We start from the raw sequence: 15,712 nt of genomic DNA on the forward strand, positions 1-15,712 counted from the left end.
GAGGTTTCCTTCATTTCAGCTGTAAAAAGCTACTGAACAAATGAAAATGAGTAAAATCTGGGAGTTCTCCCCCCCCCCCCATTCATCAATGCTGGTTTTACTCTTTGCATAGACAGCTAATTTGCTCATTGCTTGCCTGAAGGGAATTCAAGTCAGAGAAGAGGGTCGAGTTACTACAGAAAGGTGCTCCTGTCTCTAAAGAACAAAGTACAATGATTCAAGAAAAGAACTTTGAAAATTTGTCAAATGCCGGGGTGTAATTTATACTTGTCCAGGTTATTCCATCTATAAATATTTGTGTAGACTATTTCTGAAACTGTTTCCTTTAGTATCTTGTAAATACGGATACTATCTGTGACTGACAACCTCCTACTGTTCATGTCATGGTCTGAATCATTGCATGAAACATGCACCGTATATCCTAAAGAGACATATGCAAACCCAAATGCGTGGTGTTTGTTCCTTGCTAAAGCTCATTTTCAACCTTGTTGTTCCTCATTATCTTTTTATTAAGTATATTTGAGAAGGCTTTTTTCCTTAAGGAATAAGGGAAAAAAAATCAGTCCATTGTCAACATCATGTTTCAAATTCACAAGCAGAACTACATCATTGCTGTAAATCATTTTGGGGGCTGTTCTGTAGGCCATTCATGTGCTGAGATGATTGCCGTTGACCTCAGGAACTCCTAGGTGCTTCCATCACATCTAACTAATTGTGGATTGCAAGTAATAGAAAATGTTTTTCCTAATGAAGAAATTGCACAGTTATGTTAAGCTTTCTGAAGTGCCTTTTTGCTGGTGGCCACAGCCTCAGCTCATGTGCCTTGCTCGGGCATTAGCAGATTGAGAGTAGTCAGAGTGGGTTAATGTTACATATGCAATATATACATGCACATGTGTAAATTTGGTAAACAATGTGTTTGGGGGAAATCTTCTGAACTCACTGGCCTTTTCATGTCAAAACTTCTCGTTCTCCTCAACAAATGGGTACAACTTGGATTACCAGATGGACACGCATCCCCAGATTATGCTAGTGCCTCCCATCTCTCTCCTGGCACACTTAAGCACTTGGCTCCCTGTGCTGCTCAGCTTGCCTCCTTCTCCACGTGGCTGTAAAGAGACATGATCAATTCTGAGTAGTGAACTTATCCTCCTATCCTTGTGGACATGAATATTAACCACCCTGACTCACATCAGAGTCATTTGGGTGTGACTTTTGCTCACCACATTCCTTTGCCAAGTTGGAGCTAGTTGTGTCAGAAACAAATTGAAAAACAAAACAAAACAACCCAAAACCTCCATATTCTTCTTTGACTGCCAGTTCCTTTCAGCGTTGGTGGTCTGAAATGGCAGTACTTGTTTTAAGTCCTGTGAACAGTAGGTTGTGGCAGATTCTTTGTCTTTTGCTCTTGTTTTACAGAAAGGCTTGTTGCATCCTCGGAGCTGATTTTTGGGAACTCTTAATTTTGTAACTTGTAGAAAAATTAAATTTCACTCATATATCTTGTTTTGCAAAAAGGCAGCAGAGTGGATGCGTGGGTATCCAGCAAACTGGAGATGAGTTTCTGTAAGGGATGACATAGGTAAAAGTGCCGAAATCACAATAGTTACTCTAAATTAGCACGGAGCACTGAAAAAAGGTTAAGGAAAGTAATTCTGCAATTTCAGATCTCTCTAGTACATTGTGTTGCTTAAAGTTACTAATGAACCCTGCTTTCCAGTTACCTGGACATGTTACTAAAGAGATGTAGGTTATTGGAAAGTTTAAAAGATAAAAGGAACCAACACAGCTGTGGATGGACATTGAATAGTTAAATATTTGACTTAAATTTTCTCATGCTAGCACAGCAGGAATTTGAAGAACTTGCATGTAGATGCTATTAAAAAAAAAAATATGATAGAATTAAAAAACCCAAAACACACTAGTGAAAAGCCCACAACTTTGGGGCATCATATCAAGTTTTTCAGTTCATAGCACCAAAACCATTGAAAGTCTAGTACAGAAGTCAGGTTTTGTCCAAACACAGCACATAGTTAACTTATATTAGCTTATGAAATGCAGAAGTAAGTGCAAACCCTGGAGTTCTAGGACATAGAAGCTGCTTTTAAGAGGAGAGATTTGGAAACGTACAATTAAGTTCAACACAGGGAGCTTTTAGAGGCCACTGATTTAGTCAGTCCGCTTAAAAGTTGCTCTGGGTCTTTCCAAGGGCTTCTGGTTACACATCTTTCACATTTCCTTCTGTGAACTCCTTAAAGCAGTGGATTTAGATGCTTATCTAGAAGTGGACTGTAAAAGCTGGAAGATAGTGTTCATTGCGTGGTTTGGTGGACCTCAGCAAAACTGGTGCCTTCCTCTTACCCCCTCCCAGCAAATGGAGTAGTGGACCCAAAACCTCTCTCAAATCTCATGACAGAAGTGTGGGAAGCAGGGTTTTTTTGAGAATAGTATGTTTTTCTATGATATAAAACATATTTCTACTCCAAATACAGATTTAATCCTAGCACAGGGCTACATGCAGTGAGAAAAATCTTGTTACATTTGGTGAAGATCCTTGTAGTAAGGCTATATTTAGCACTATGCTATTGAGTTTTCTAGTCACTTAAAATCATTTGAGGGTGTTAGTTTAAAGAGCTACATGCAAAGGCATGGATTTTGTAGTCAAGCACTGGGGGTGAGGATTTTAGGGCATCTGAATTTCTAACCTTTCTGAAATGTCCCTGATTTGGGACTGGGACTGTTTATGTAGTATCTGGGCAGCTTCTGTGATTGAGATTTGAGGATGGATTTGGGAACTGGAGTGGCTGAAATTTGCCCAGCTATGCCACACTGCCTGCCTTTCCAACACTGCAGGGTGATGACATTTAATTTCGGTTCAGCATGGAAACAAGGGAGGTGGCTTTGAATCACCACCCATCTCCTGCAACAGCCATGGCCACTGAAGGAGAGTACATGTGTCAGATTGCTCTCCAGAAGCACCTATTTTGCTAGGTTTATAACAGATCATCCAGGACAAAAAGAGCATTACCTACTCGAGGAGCTGCTGTAAACTCAGTTGCCCTTTGCTGCTGCTTCCTCTGATTTTTGGGGGAGTGGGAGGAGAAGAGGAGTTGTAGGAAGTGATGGTGGCGTAGAGGGGGATGCAGCAAGAGGAGCCCCCGCTGGCACGGCCAGCCTGACCCATTCAGCAGGGCTGAATACGATAAATGCCGCTTTATCCTTTCTTGAAAGGAACAAGATAGCACAGCCTAAATGCCTGGGTGTGCTTAAATAGGCAACTCTGGGACGCTGGAGTCGAGGGCGTTTGAAATCGGAGCTCCTTGACAGCCGGGGAGCTGCCACAGGTCACCTGCCTCGCTCCATGGGGACTGGCCCAGGTCTGGCAAGAAATCGTCCACGGACGAATTGTAGTACAAATTCCTTTCTTTGTTGGTTGGCCTCTTTCACTAGACCATGGCCTATAAAAAATTGTGTAAAAACAATTCTTAAATATTATTTGAAAGGGCAAACGGCCACGCTGAAAGGTTTGACAGTTTGACATATAGCGCCTGGTTTTGCTCGCTGGGGAGCGGGCGTGCGGAGCCCGGGCTCTCCTCCTGCTCCTTACAGGCTCTGGGTTTTTCCTTTTAAATAGCTTCTAGTTGCTGTGCAGAGTCGCTGTGCTCCCAGCAATTTGACAGGCAATGAGTCTGCTTCAGTGATCTTAAATCCTTTTAGACTAATTTGCGAGCGAGCAGAAAAACAGCTAGCACCTTCGGATCCAGCGCTCCAAACCAGAGTATCAGGTATTGCCAATTAAAGTGCCATTTCCAACCATCATATCAAGATGGATTACTTGCAATTCCTCTAATAATGTCACACTGTGCCTAAAGAGAAAGCGAGCTGGAGTTTCTCCATGGACAAAGGATCTGTGTGGACCAAAGTCATCGGCTACCGAGGCGGAGGGAGCGTGATGCAGATCGTGCACACATCCGTGCATATGTGTGGCGTAAATGCGAGCGCTGCGCCTGCTCTGCCCTCTGAATAGCCACAGGCCATTTTGAAGAGCCTGTGGCCCCTCAGTCACTGGCCTGCTAGTTAATTGCCACACGGACTTTGTGACACATGGGCAGATAATATGACATTTTCGGTTTCTGTCACTAGCAAACGCCACAGCGTTGCTTGCACTAGTTGCTAAGAAGCTGTCAGAAACCATTAGCAGCTGGCTAAAGTTGCCCTATGGCATTTCCTCATGGCATCAGCAAAACAAGCATAAATCACCCAGTGGAGCCTCCCGCTATACTAATGAGGCTGTAAGCTTGTTTATGGACTAGCATCATTTCTATGATTATTTCCACCTTTTCAGTTCGCCTTCATTTGGCGGCAGGAGAAGTCAACTCCAGGAACGGAGTTGCTGCTGACATTTTACAAATGCAGTTCGTAGCTGCTACCGTGTGGCTGGTCAGTGGTGCTTCAAGTTTGTTTAGAGATCTTTAAAAAGAGGAAAAGAGGGAGGAAAAGAAGGGAGGGGGGGAGGGAATCTCTGGAGACCTCACAGAGGTGAGTGTATTGAGTTGCAAAGTAGATGGAAATACTAAAATCCACAATTGACCATTTAGACTTCTCTCTGTGGTTTCAGTCTTTACGGGATCAATTTTCCATTTAAACAAGTGGAAGAGGTTAAACAATTTATAAAAGTCTACTGAAGCATTTGCTCTTAGGATAGCCGGGTGCTTTCTTATCCTCTCCCTGCCTTTCACTTTCTCTAACTTGTGTCGGACGGGGCCAGGGTTTATTGTTTTAGGCTTTTCTGAACATGCACCAGTATTTACACTGGATTGAAAGCATTTGCTTCCAATGAAAATCTTGTCTTAGATTACAGCCCAGCAGTGTAATTTCCCTCCCAGATGGGAGTAAAGTAGCAGTATTTGCCTAAAAACAGTAGGAAGAACAAACTGTGCATTAAGCCAAGGCTGTTTTTGGCTTGAGCTAATGATGTAACAGAAACCTTTTATTTGGGATAGGTCACCGCCAGGGATTGAAGGAGGTGATCTGGCTCGCGCTTGAAAGGTTTCTCCATTGTATCTACATAAGTCTTCACTTAAAAAATCCTGTTCCTAATGCTTCTGCTTTCATACAGCAGAAATAAACAGGAAAGGTTCTGGGGAGTGTTATAGGTGGAATGCAGAAAGCTTTTCCTCCCCTAATGGAGGATATAATTCAGGTGCCCCGGAGGCATGCTTTCAGGAATTCTCTTGCCCGAGGTAATGGGAAGCTAAGGCTGCTTGAAGGCCTTGATTATCTATTGATGCACAAAGCTGGAAAAAAAGTCATCTCCCTTGGATTATAGTAGATATTTCCATAAATTATCAATGAGTCCTCCTCCCGTCAGGCACGAGGCGATGCCTGCTAAATTAATCTGAAGGGGGTTTGAAATAAGGAGAGAGTGTATTTAAAAAAAAGGGGGGGGGGGGGAGGAAGGGGGTGGGTGGACGAATGCAGGGACGTGGTGAAAGGCAGTGTCATTAGGTTAGAAGCTTTTCATTTTTAATCAATGAATGCGTAATACTTTTCTTTTCCTTGTTTGCCTCTTGCAGACAGAAAGTGGATTAGCCCGTGGAATTTTAAATGCTGTTGAGTTGTTTTCTTTGCTCATGTTTCTTTTATGAATTATTATTTTATATGGTGAATTGCTGCTCTCTATAAAAGCCCTTTTTTACATACTGGGCTTTCAAAGAATTTGTCGGATATCTGATTTCTTCATAAAAATTTTGTTTGTTTCTATAACTACCCACGGTTACCATTTCATTAAAGACACAGGCCAAGTCATAAGGACAATTATAAATTTGCCATGGTCAGTAAGGTACTAAAAATATAATACTAATAATAACTTTCTTTTTTTCTTTTTGGTGCGGAAAAGCTTTTGAACAAATCATAGTTTTGACAGTCACATCCTTTTTTCTTTTTTTTTTTTTTTTTCCTTTCTTTTAGATTTATTTTTAATTTTTATTCCTAACAGAGATAGTTTTGATTCAGCCCTATTCTGATGACTTTCTTGATCATTCTTGCCTGGAGGTGTGAAAAACACTTGCCTAATCACTGTAGCTCCATGTTGCTACAAATACAGTGTCCTTGGAAGCCAGGGTATACCGTTTAATGCACATGCAGAGATTCGCCCTGTGGACTTGTTTCTAAACTGCTGTCAGGGTTTGAAACAAAAATTTCATGCCAACTGACTGGGCATTGCAACTTTTGTTTTCCTTTCACTGCTAGCCCATCAGCACAGACCCGAGTTGGCTGCTACCCAGTTTCATCCTCCCATAGATATGTTGCTAATGGGTTGAGAACTATCTGAGATTTTCTCTGCATTGAGGAAATTCATTCTGGATCAGTTGTTGTTTAACGGCAGCAGATTCCTGTTACGAATATGGCACACCAGCACAAAGCAGGGTGTTAATTCCTACAGTGTATGTCAAATTGGTACCTACTTATCCCACTACGAATTTCTTTCGGCTGGGAAGAGGGGAGGCCATTTAGCTACCCACCTTCCATCAAAAAGTCAGGGAAAGTCAAACATCTATAAAAGACTTAACATAAGTGATGCCACAACCCTCTGGTTGTTTCCGAATTTGAGAAGAGAATATGATGTTGAAAGAGAGCTGCATTCACCCCACTTTTTACACCCTAGAGTGGGACGGGGCACCCAGCTTCACACACATCATGGGGATGGAACACCGTCAATGCTTTCCTAATCGCCATCTCAGCTAAAGTAGCTGATTGGAATGAATTTTTAGGAAGTGACCTAGTGTGAAGAAAAGCCACTGTTTCCACATTTGCAAGCTGATAGCTTGCGATTTTTCTTTTATTATTTCTTTTTAAGCACTTTTGGGGTTATGGTGGCAGAAATGGCCACACTGTCCTTCAGGATAAACCAGAATGGGGCTAACACAGTTCTAAGACCCTCCCTCTCCCCATGTTTCTTCCCCCCCGACCCTTTAATCCCTGGTGAATTACGGTGTTAAAGAATTTATACCTCATTTAAATATTCATGCAGTTTATACCCAAAGCCAGGCTTCGGCTGAAGTATATAAAGGTAGCATAAGTCAAAATTTGATTCACTATATTTACAGGTGACGGCTTGGACAACAGTGTAGCTTCCCCCAGCACAGGTGATGATGATGATCCAGATAAGGACAAAAAGCGACATAAAAAGCGTGGCATCTTTCCCAAAGTAGCCACAAATATCATGAGGGCATGGCTGTTCCAGCATCTAACAGTAAGTGAACTCTAGATCACATATGCAAAATAAAACATGGAAAATGTCATAGTTGTAGTAGTTGTAGAAAGCAAAAAAAATACATATGATGTTGCTGATAGGCAGCTCAGGGAACTTTTTTGAGCAGAGTTGTTGTTGTTGCCTCATTTCCTAGGTGCCTGGGGAAGAGCATGGAGCGTATGTTTTTTATGGTTGTGGGGTTTTTTTTGTGTGTGTATGTGTGTGTGTGTTGATTTTAGATATTTTTTTTGGTTGGAGTCACAGTTTGTTAACAGGACGTCACCACAAAATGTGACTAAGCTTATACTAATAACCTTGGCGACCTGTCCTGCCCCACTGCTCGCACAGCTGCAGCTCCCCTTAGCTGACGTGGGAATCGCTGCTTTGGAGCAGAGAGCAGTGTTCGGCTCCTGGTTCTGTGCTCTGGAGAACTGCAGAAAACAATTGGGGAGATCAAAAACAAAGCAAAAAGCAAACAAAGGCCTTATTCAGATGTTTGTCAGAGATCGTCAGAAGCTTCATGATGAAAGGTCTGAATGTATCTGGTTTAATAGCAAAGAATAATTTTTTCTTTGAGACACTCTCATTCCCAGAGTGTAAGTTACCCCCGTATTTAATGCTATAAAGGGGTGGGGGGATGCACAGCTGTTATCACAGCTACCTGTGGGGTTTTTTTATTCCTGGGATTGGAAATCAAAGCTCTGGGCAGGTGTGTGTGGTTAAGCTGGGTGCTGGAGCTTCTTGCAAGGCTTTATATTGTGTACCACACCTTCTAACGTTAGCATTTAGAAAAGTGTTGCTAATGCCATTCTCCTTTGTCATCACACTGTGGTGATCTGTCACTGTGTTTTCATCTACTGCGGGGGTGTGTGCCTTTTGCCCCAGGTTTTATGTCTGAGCTTTTCTGTGTTGGCAGGATAATGGCCAGGTGAGGGGCTCTGGGGATCTGCAGGTGTTAGTGAAGAGCGTCTCTCGCCTCCAATCCCAGTGGCTGACTCTCTCCCCTGCCTGTAGTTAGGGTCAGGATGAAACCAGAAGCTGGCCAGCTTGCCCAGCCCTGGTGGGAGCCTTGCCAAGGGTGTACTCGTAAACTGGAGGAAGTGCTCATGCACATCTCCCCTCCATCCCCTGCTGAGCCAAGAAACCAGATATCTGCCATGACTCTTGTCAGCACAGGGATCAGGCAGGGAATCCTGCCCCGCGTGGTCCTCGGTTGCTATGAATGAACCTTCATGCTGGAGCACTACTCCTCCAAGGCCGGAGAGGGCCTCAGATATCTCCAAGCTAATCCCTCTGGCAGACTATGTCAGCCGTGCCCCAGCTTTGCCAGGTTCTTAGCCCTGCCCCTGGTGCATTCAGTGCATCAGTTCCAAAGGCTGAGGTCCCTTCTGGTTTTGGTGTCTCCCCAGTTCTAGGTCCTCACCCAAGATGAGCTGACACCTGGTGTCTTTTTGCAGGTAGATGTGAGTTTAAGGGCATCGGCCTCCAAAAGACTCCAAGGATGCTGTCCTTGCAGCAATGCTCAGATCAGTCTGATGCAGCTGGTCTGGGTTCTGGTTTGAGGAGATGCCCTGGAGGCTCAGGTCAAGGCACACCAGGGGACACAGAGCAACTGTGTGTCAGTCCTCATAATTCCCAGCTGAGGAATTATGAATCAAGTAGTATATACTAGTATTATTTCCTGAAAGTGGCCTGTTGCTTTGTTTATGCTAGCAATTTAAACATCACCCTGGCCCAGGCACAGGAATGTGGTGGTCTACCCTATTAAACTGCTTGAGCAGTCTCCAGCACTCTCTTAGCCTGGGCCAGCTAACACCCTCCAAACCCATCTGTGGGAACACGGCAGAAGAAACAGGGGCAACTCCTGAAAGACCTCATGGCAGGAACCACCCTTTGTCGAGTGTTTAATTACATGGGCTTGACCTGACCTTGCAGCTGGCTTCATGCACAGTCTCAGGACCCTATCACTGTTTTGTCTAGATTAGGTGTAGAGTGCAAGTGCCTTTTCATTCTTCTGCTGTGCAGTAATGGTATGCAAAAGAGAAAAGGATAGTGCCTGCAGAGCTTGCTGCAGTGCTGGTAGCTGCAACATCTGGACCTCTGCCTGTAAGGTGGTCTCTTCTGGAAGGCTCAAATACTCAGCCAGGACCTATGCAATGAAACTGCTGCGTTGAGCTGACTTGATTTAAAAATCCTCCACCACCTGTGTACACCCTGCCCAGACAGATGAAGCATGCAGGTTTATTTCAGGGCAGCCTTATTTTCTTCTGGCACCTTCATGGTGGCTCCAGACTTGTCTGATCAATTCAGTAAAGAAGAATTGTTTTACCCAGTCCAGCCTTCTCTAGCTAGGACCTTGAGACCGACCTTTCCAGTTACTCTAGGTGGGGTTGTGGACGGTTTCCCCAAATTAAAACATGTCTGGATGACAATGTAGGCTCTTCCAAGCATGTGTTTCGGCTGGCAGTGCTCTTGCTGGAGTCAGAAGGCACCAGGGAACTCTTGGATCCAGAATAGCAGTGATTCGTCTGTGTGGAGGAAGATATCCTCCAGGCAAGCATGTTGATAACATGGGAAGAGTCAACACTGTAGTTAGTGCTAGAGCAATATAACATGTTGACAAGCTGCTTGAGGTGCTGTACTCTGCAAAATAACCCCACAGGCCCAAGTCGTAGCTGCAGTCAGAGCTGAGGAGTAAGGGGGTGAGAGGCTGAAGGAATTGAAACTCCAGTTGATTTATGAGGGTGTCTGGGCCTCATGACTGCTCTTAAAGTGCTACGTGGTGGCATGACAGTGTCTCCAGCTAAGCTTCTCACTGAGGAGTAGTGGTCAGATTGGAGGGATACCACATCATTTATTTATTTGTTTATTATTAGTGAATTTGGTCTTCCCTACAGCAGGAGGTGAAGAGAGATAGGGAGGTGGTTCTGTTCAGGCATGGGACTTGTCAGGGCAGGCAACACCTCCCTTTTGCCCCCAGTGCTTAACCTGCCTTGACTTTCCCATCTGGAAAATGGCAGGGAAGAAATGAACAGCAGTTAAGCACAAAATTCAGCATCCCCTTGACCGCTGGTGCTTCCTAATTGGGGTGTTAGTTGAGAGCCCTCCTTTTCAAAGGCAAATTATTTTTTCCTCACAATTGTAATATTAATACACATCAGTGGCATGGAATTAAGCAAAATAGACAGTAATTGCTGTGTATGTCATACTAATGATTAATGGTTGGAAAGACTTAAAATAAATGTTGGACGAATACAATCTTTCAAAAGCCTATAGGCTGATTAAATTTCTTTCATGAAGTTATTCCATCTCCAAGAGTATTAAGTTTTCCTCTGTGTGCTGCTTTAATTTCCTAAGGCTTGTCCCTTAGTTCTCGTTTCCCACGTAGGAGGAAGTTCTTTTTTTCCTTACTGAAGGAATGAAGTCAAATGTAAGGCCATAGTTTCCCTGGTTGCTGAAGTGTTTGGGCTATAGTTCCCACTCAGTGTCAGGCTGCAGCCCCCCTGTTATTTTGACTGATGTGCAGAACTGAGTTGACATGCGCCCAAAGGGTAGGCAGGCTCTGTCCTCTGTGAATGGGGAAAGTACACTCTGAAACACTTCAGGGGATGAATTAATCCAGATTGTCCTTTTTTCTTCTTCCCTTTAGAATAATAACAACAGCAGCAAAAAAAAAAATATATATAAAACAATAGCAAAAGTGGCAACCAGACTTACACTTAAGACTTTGCAGGATTTATTTCTAACTGTTCGCTATTCTGACTCAATTTTAATTAAATGTCTGGGTTGAAAGAGCTGCCCAGTTTGGCCAATATTAGGCAAAATGTAGCAGTGGAGCTTGCTGGAATTTTTGATGGGAGAAAATGACACCAGCCTGTAAATATTGAGGTTTGTGAAATTTTCATTATTTTTTTTTTTAGGATTTTGCTGTAAATTTGAAGTGGAAAGAATGGCCTGTTACAATTTGGGTTAAAAAGAGAGAGAGAGAGAGAGAGAGAGAGAAGAAAGCTATTATCTAGTGAGAAAGTGATAAAATCCCCAAACTGTGAAAGTTGAGGCAGAAATGAGGGGACCTTGTTGGGTGGCATCAGATGAACATCAAATCCAGGGTCTTGAGAAGGGACTGGGGCAAACCAGTGCTGTGCTGGATCTGGGTTCCAGAAGTTGCCCTAAGGATAATTTCAGGGTGTGCTGCAGCCCAGCAACATTTTACAGATTCTATTTTTTTATTATTGTTATTTTCTTTTTTATTATTTCTTGGATCACTTAGCATTCAGGGATCATATCTCACCACCATTTTTCAAGCAGATCTCCTCACTGTAATGTATAGCCCTCAGCAGGGATTGTAAAATAAGGGAAAAGCTTGGAGGAAGGGAAGAGGACGCAACAATGATCTTGCTTACAACCAGATCAGTGTAAATTTAATTGTGGCAACAGGGTTAGTTTCTGCTTCAAACCATACTATGCTTCTGTCTCAGCAGTGGTACTTTTTTGTTCAAAACTCAAAGACGGGAGTTTCAGGGGTGTTTTGCCAAGTGTTTTGTTCGCTCATTTTGAATGCTCTGCATCCTTTAAATCCAGCTTAATTTGAAATGTTGGGATTCAAACCTCATTTTGGGGATTATACGATGTAATTGGTTTGTTATATGATGAGTATTTGATGATCTTCACGTTCATCATCTAATCAGGCAAAAAAAGCCATAAAATTATAATCCCAAAAGATGTTTAATAACAATTTAAACTATTGAAGGCTTTATTTAAGCACATTAGGGGATTATAAACTACTTTTTTTTTAATGGTGCCAAGAGGTAGATTCAAGGACTTCAAACACCTTTTAAAAAACAAATTGCCATGATTTAAAAAAAGGAATGGGCCAAGGATTTCTTTCATGTAAATCCCATAATTTAATCATTATTTTTAACTGCTTTTAAAACAATTTCCTTAAGAGGTTAAATCTTTCTGAAATGGGAAGCTGAGCAGAAAGTAAAAGACGTGGCTGAAAGACGTTGACTTTACAGTAAAAATGAAAGGTTATTTTCTATTATGTATCTGGATTTTGAATCTTTATTGATCGCTCAATGCCATGCTGTTAAAGAATAAAACTTATAATAAGCAATATGCAATCTGTTTAGCAAAGCTGTTATTTGTATAAAAGAATTTATTGGAAGCAGGTATTTTAAGAAGGCACTTTATATCCAAATCTAGCTGAGAAAAATATTCTTCATTGCTCCAAGGATATTATTGTGATAGAAAAATACTATTACACCGCTTAATTCTATAAGGTTTGCTTATGTATGAATATTTTACAGGCTAGCAAATTTCTAAGGTTAACGCAAGTGGGTTTCATGTCTTCTCTCATCCCTCCATGGTTATGAGATTTTTGCCTTGGGAGGAGCGTGGGGTTAATTTGGCTCCCTGCCCCTACTCCCATGCAGGATGCTTGTCTGATTTTGGAAGGGAGTATAGCGAGAGGGCAGATGGGTACAAAACTAGGCTGCTGAAAACATAAAAAGGGGAAATAATTGGCTAAAACCAGTGAGGATTTTCTTTGCTTTTCTCTTGAGAGGGTTTGGAAGCATTAAAACAAAACACCACCACCTCACCCCTGTAAATATTACTTAAATGAGTCTCCATCCTGCACCAACTGATTCTTGCTCTGCAAAATGCCAGAGGGCTCCTGGAGCTCATCTGTGTAACAGGAATCATATTTCCATATATTGGACTCAGAATCGGGGGGAGGGTTGTCCCCCCTTTGTCCCCAGTACACAAGTCTCCTCTTTCACTTGATTTTATTGTGGGCAAAACTGTAAAAATCTTTCTTCCACATCTGCAAGACTTCTTAGTGCCAGCTGTCCCAAATTCCTGGGAAAAGCCAGGCATTTTGAGCTTGCCTTTGGTCACCCATGCACCACCATCCCCTTGGCTGGGAAGGTGGGAGCCAGAGCTTCTCCTGCTCCCAGCAAAGGAAGACTTGCCAAAGTGATGAGCAAAGTATCCATCGCAGGTTGGTGCAGGTAGCCTATGGTGAGGGTCCTCAGCTCCCTTCTGCTGGTGGAGATGCTGTAACAGTCATCTTCAACAGGAGAAAATGAGAAATGTTGTTATAGGAGAAGATAATTATTCCGAGGCTTTGTCAGAATTTAATTGAGAGCTCCCGCAAGGAGAACAAACAGGTTTTAGGTAACTTGGTTTGAATTAGCTTCTTAACCCTTCAGCCCTCCCAAAGTCTGATGGAAGATAGATACTTCAAAAAAGAACCTTCAGCATTTTTTTAAGCTTCCTCAAATTTGTTGCTTTTTCCTCCTGTCCAGTCTCCAAGGATTGGTTCATTTTCTAGTGTGGGTGAATTTTGCCATTTTTAAAGAAAATTGTTGTTTTTTTGGGGGATACTCTTGGAAGCGCTGCTGTTGCTTCATGATTGCTTGGAAAGCACGCCTCGTGTACTGAAATCGCATGCTGTCTTTAGGATTATTTAAGTTGTCAGCACTGAGCTATGCTAACAAACCTTTGGGTTTAGACCAGAAAAGAAAAATACAGGGTGCTTTAGTCAGTTGGTTAAAGAAACCAGATTCCTCACTTAGGCTCTTCTCACATTCAGAAGTGTGGTGTAGTTACAAAACCTGGCAGTTTTTTCCATATCTGTTACTCAGTCTCATTTCTGATAAAGACAACCATCGTGTTGTTTTAAACTACATGGTATGAGACAACTCATTTTGGGCTTATTGTAGGTCTTGGGAACAACAGTGGTCTAGGGAAGTATTTTGGTTGAAATCAGAAGGTAGCCAACAGCCTGGGCTAGATTTCAGATGGCAAGTGTCTATTCCCAGAGGGCTGCTCTTTTTCCCAGTTTCCCCCAGTTTCTACCTTAGAGGCACTGTTGTAGCAATATGGAAGCCACCAGCACAATAAAGAATTTGAGTTATTTGAAAGCTGCTGAAACACATTAGTATTTATACACCAGAAGAATTTCACATCGGAGTAGAAGCGAGGGAATACTGAAAAGTTGAAACATGATAAACATTAATTCAGATGTGAAATTACACTTGCTCTGGTTGTACTAGATCTCCTTTTGTTTGCATAAATATTCTAGGAAATGAGTACCAGCAAGAATGTTTGCAGCAATAAGAACTTTTAAGTCAACAGTAGATGCTTTTGTTTCTTCTCCACCCTCTACTTGATTTTGATATTTGCAGCTGTAGCGTTTTGCATGTGCAGCTTCATTTTGGAAATTAGCCTCCTCCAGTCAAGGCACAGAAATGTGTGATGTGATGTAGTCTTTCTGCAGTCAAAGCAGACATATGAAATTCAAGTATCACGTTTTGAAGGCGGAGAGGGGGAGGGAAAAAGTCTGACCACCATTTTGTAAATCTGGAAATATCCACTCAAATATTTTGGCAAATAATTTGAATATGGAGTACACCAAAGGTAACAACGGTGTCTTGCCAAACAGTGGGTGAGCAGGAAATTAGGATAAATTCATGGGCTTGGTTGTTCATTATTAGTTGTTTGTTTAGCTTGTCCTCTAACACAGTTGCTACAAAAGAGCCTATGTTGATTCTCAGATATGCTTATGTATATAAGTGCCAGTGATAATTTTTGATTGCCAATCCCCTCACCCTTGAAGGAGTTTCACAGCGCACCAGTGTAAGCTAGTGAATGACTTAATCAGATCAGGTAAAGTGCCAAAATATGAGGCACCAAACCAGTTGGGCGCATATCTGATGAGATGTGTTAATCTGTGGTGTAAGATAAGCTGCCTTTCAAATAGGGTCACATTTGGAAGTGGTACATCAAGTTGTGTAAGATGCATTCCCCTGCTCTGGCATAGAGTGTCCTACATCTGTTTACATGAACTTAACCCTTGTCTGAATGAACCTGAACAGCGATATTGAGGTGAATATAGTCTGTTTGTTGCTCCAGGACAGGCATTAGAAGCAAATTGGGTTTTTACTCATTTTGTTTCCTTTTTCCTGCATTTACCTTCAGCTACACAGAATCTGCACTGCTGTAGTTTACAGATTTTTTTGTCATTATCTGTATTCAAGAAGCTCTAATTCCCAATATTAACTGGCTATATTTTGCTGTCTGCCCATCAAAATTAGAGAATTTTTTGTTGTTGATGGAAAATTAAAATTTTCCAAGGGTGATGCCACCCTTTCCCTCAAAATACTCAGCTGAAAATCCAGTTTTCAATATATGAAAAATGCATTGATCAGACTCATCTTTGCACTTCCAGCTCCTCACCCTGTAAGCTACAGCAGTGCTAAGTAGATGTGTAGAGAGAAGGTAAGTAGGCAGAAAAGAGTTTGAGTTAATACGTAGTTATCTAATTTACCTCGCCTTTTGCATCATTGCCTGATTTAGAATCATAGTATTTAGTAGAGTACTCGTTTCACTTCAGTGGTGGGCCATCATTTTAATAATGCAAGGCCTAGGAGACTTCCACTGCATCTTCAG

General features: G+C 42.2%; 1 protein-coding gene across 7 annotated transcripts in view; it reads left to right on the top strand.

Moving 5' to 3' along the window:
* MEIS1 (Meis homeobox 1) overlaps nt 1–15,712 on the top strand; it is a 108,476-nt gene that overhangs the window by 49,329 nt on the left and 43,435 nt on the right. For all 7 annotated transcript variants that reach the window (XM_061356234.1, XM_061356238.1, XM_061356239.1 and 4 more), the window contains one exon: nt 7,110–7,255. In XM_061356234.1, coding sequence (XP_061212218.1) covers nt 7,110–7,255 — 146 coding nt within the window. The remainder of the gene's footprint in view (nt 1–7,109; nt 7,256–15,712) is intronic.

Source organism: Neopsephotus bourkii, unplaced genomic scaffold, assembly GCF_033783945.1.
Source record: "Neopsephotus bourkii isolate Nb327-2 ecotype Australia unplaced genomic scaffold, CSIRO-AGI_Nbou_v1 NB_845, whole genome shotgun sequence".
Taxonomy (NCBI): domain Eukaryota; kingdom Metazoa; phylum Chordata; class Aves; order Psittaciformes; family Psittacidae; genus Neopsephotus; species Neopsephotus bourkii.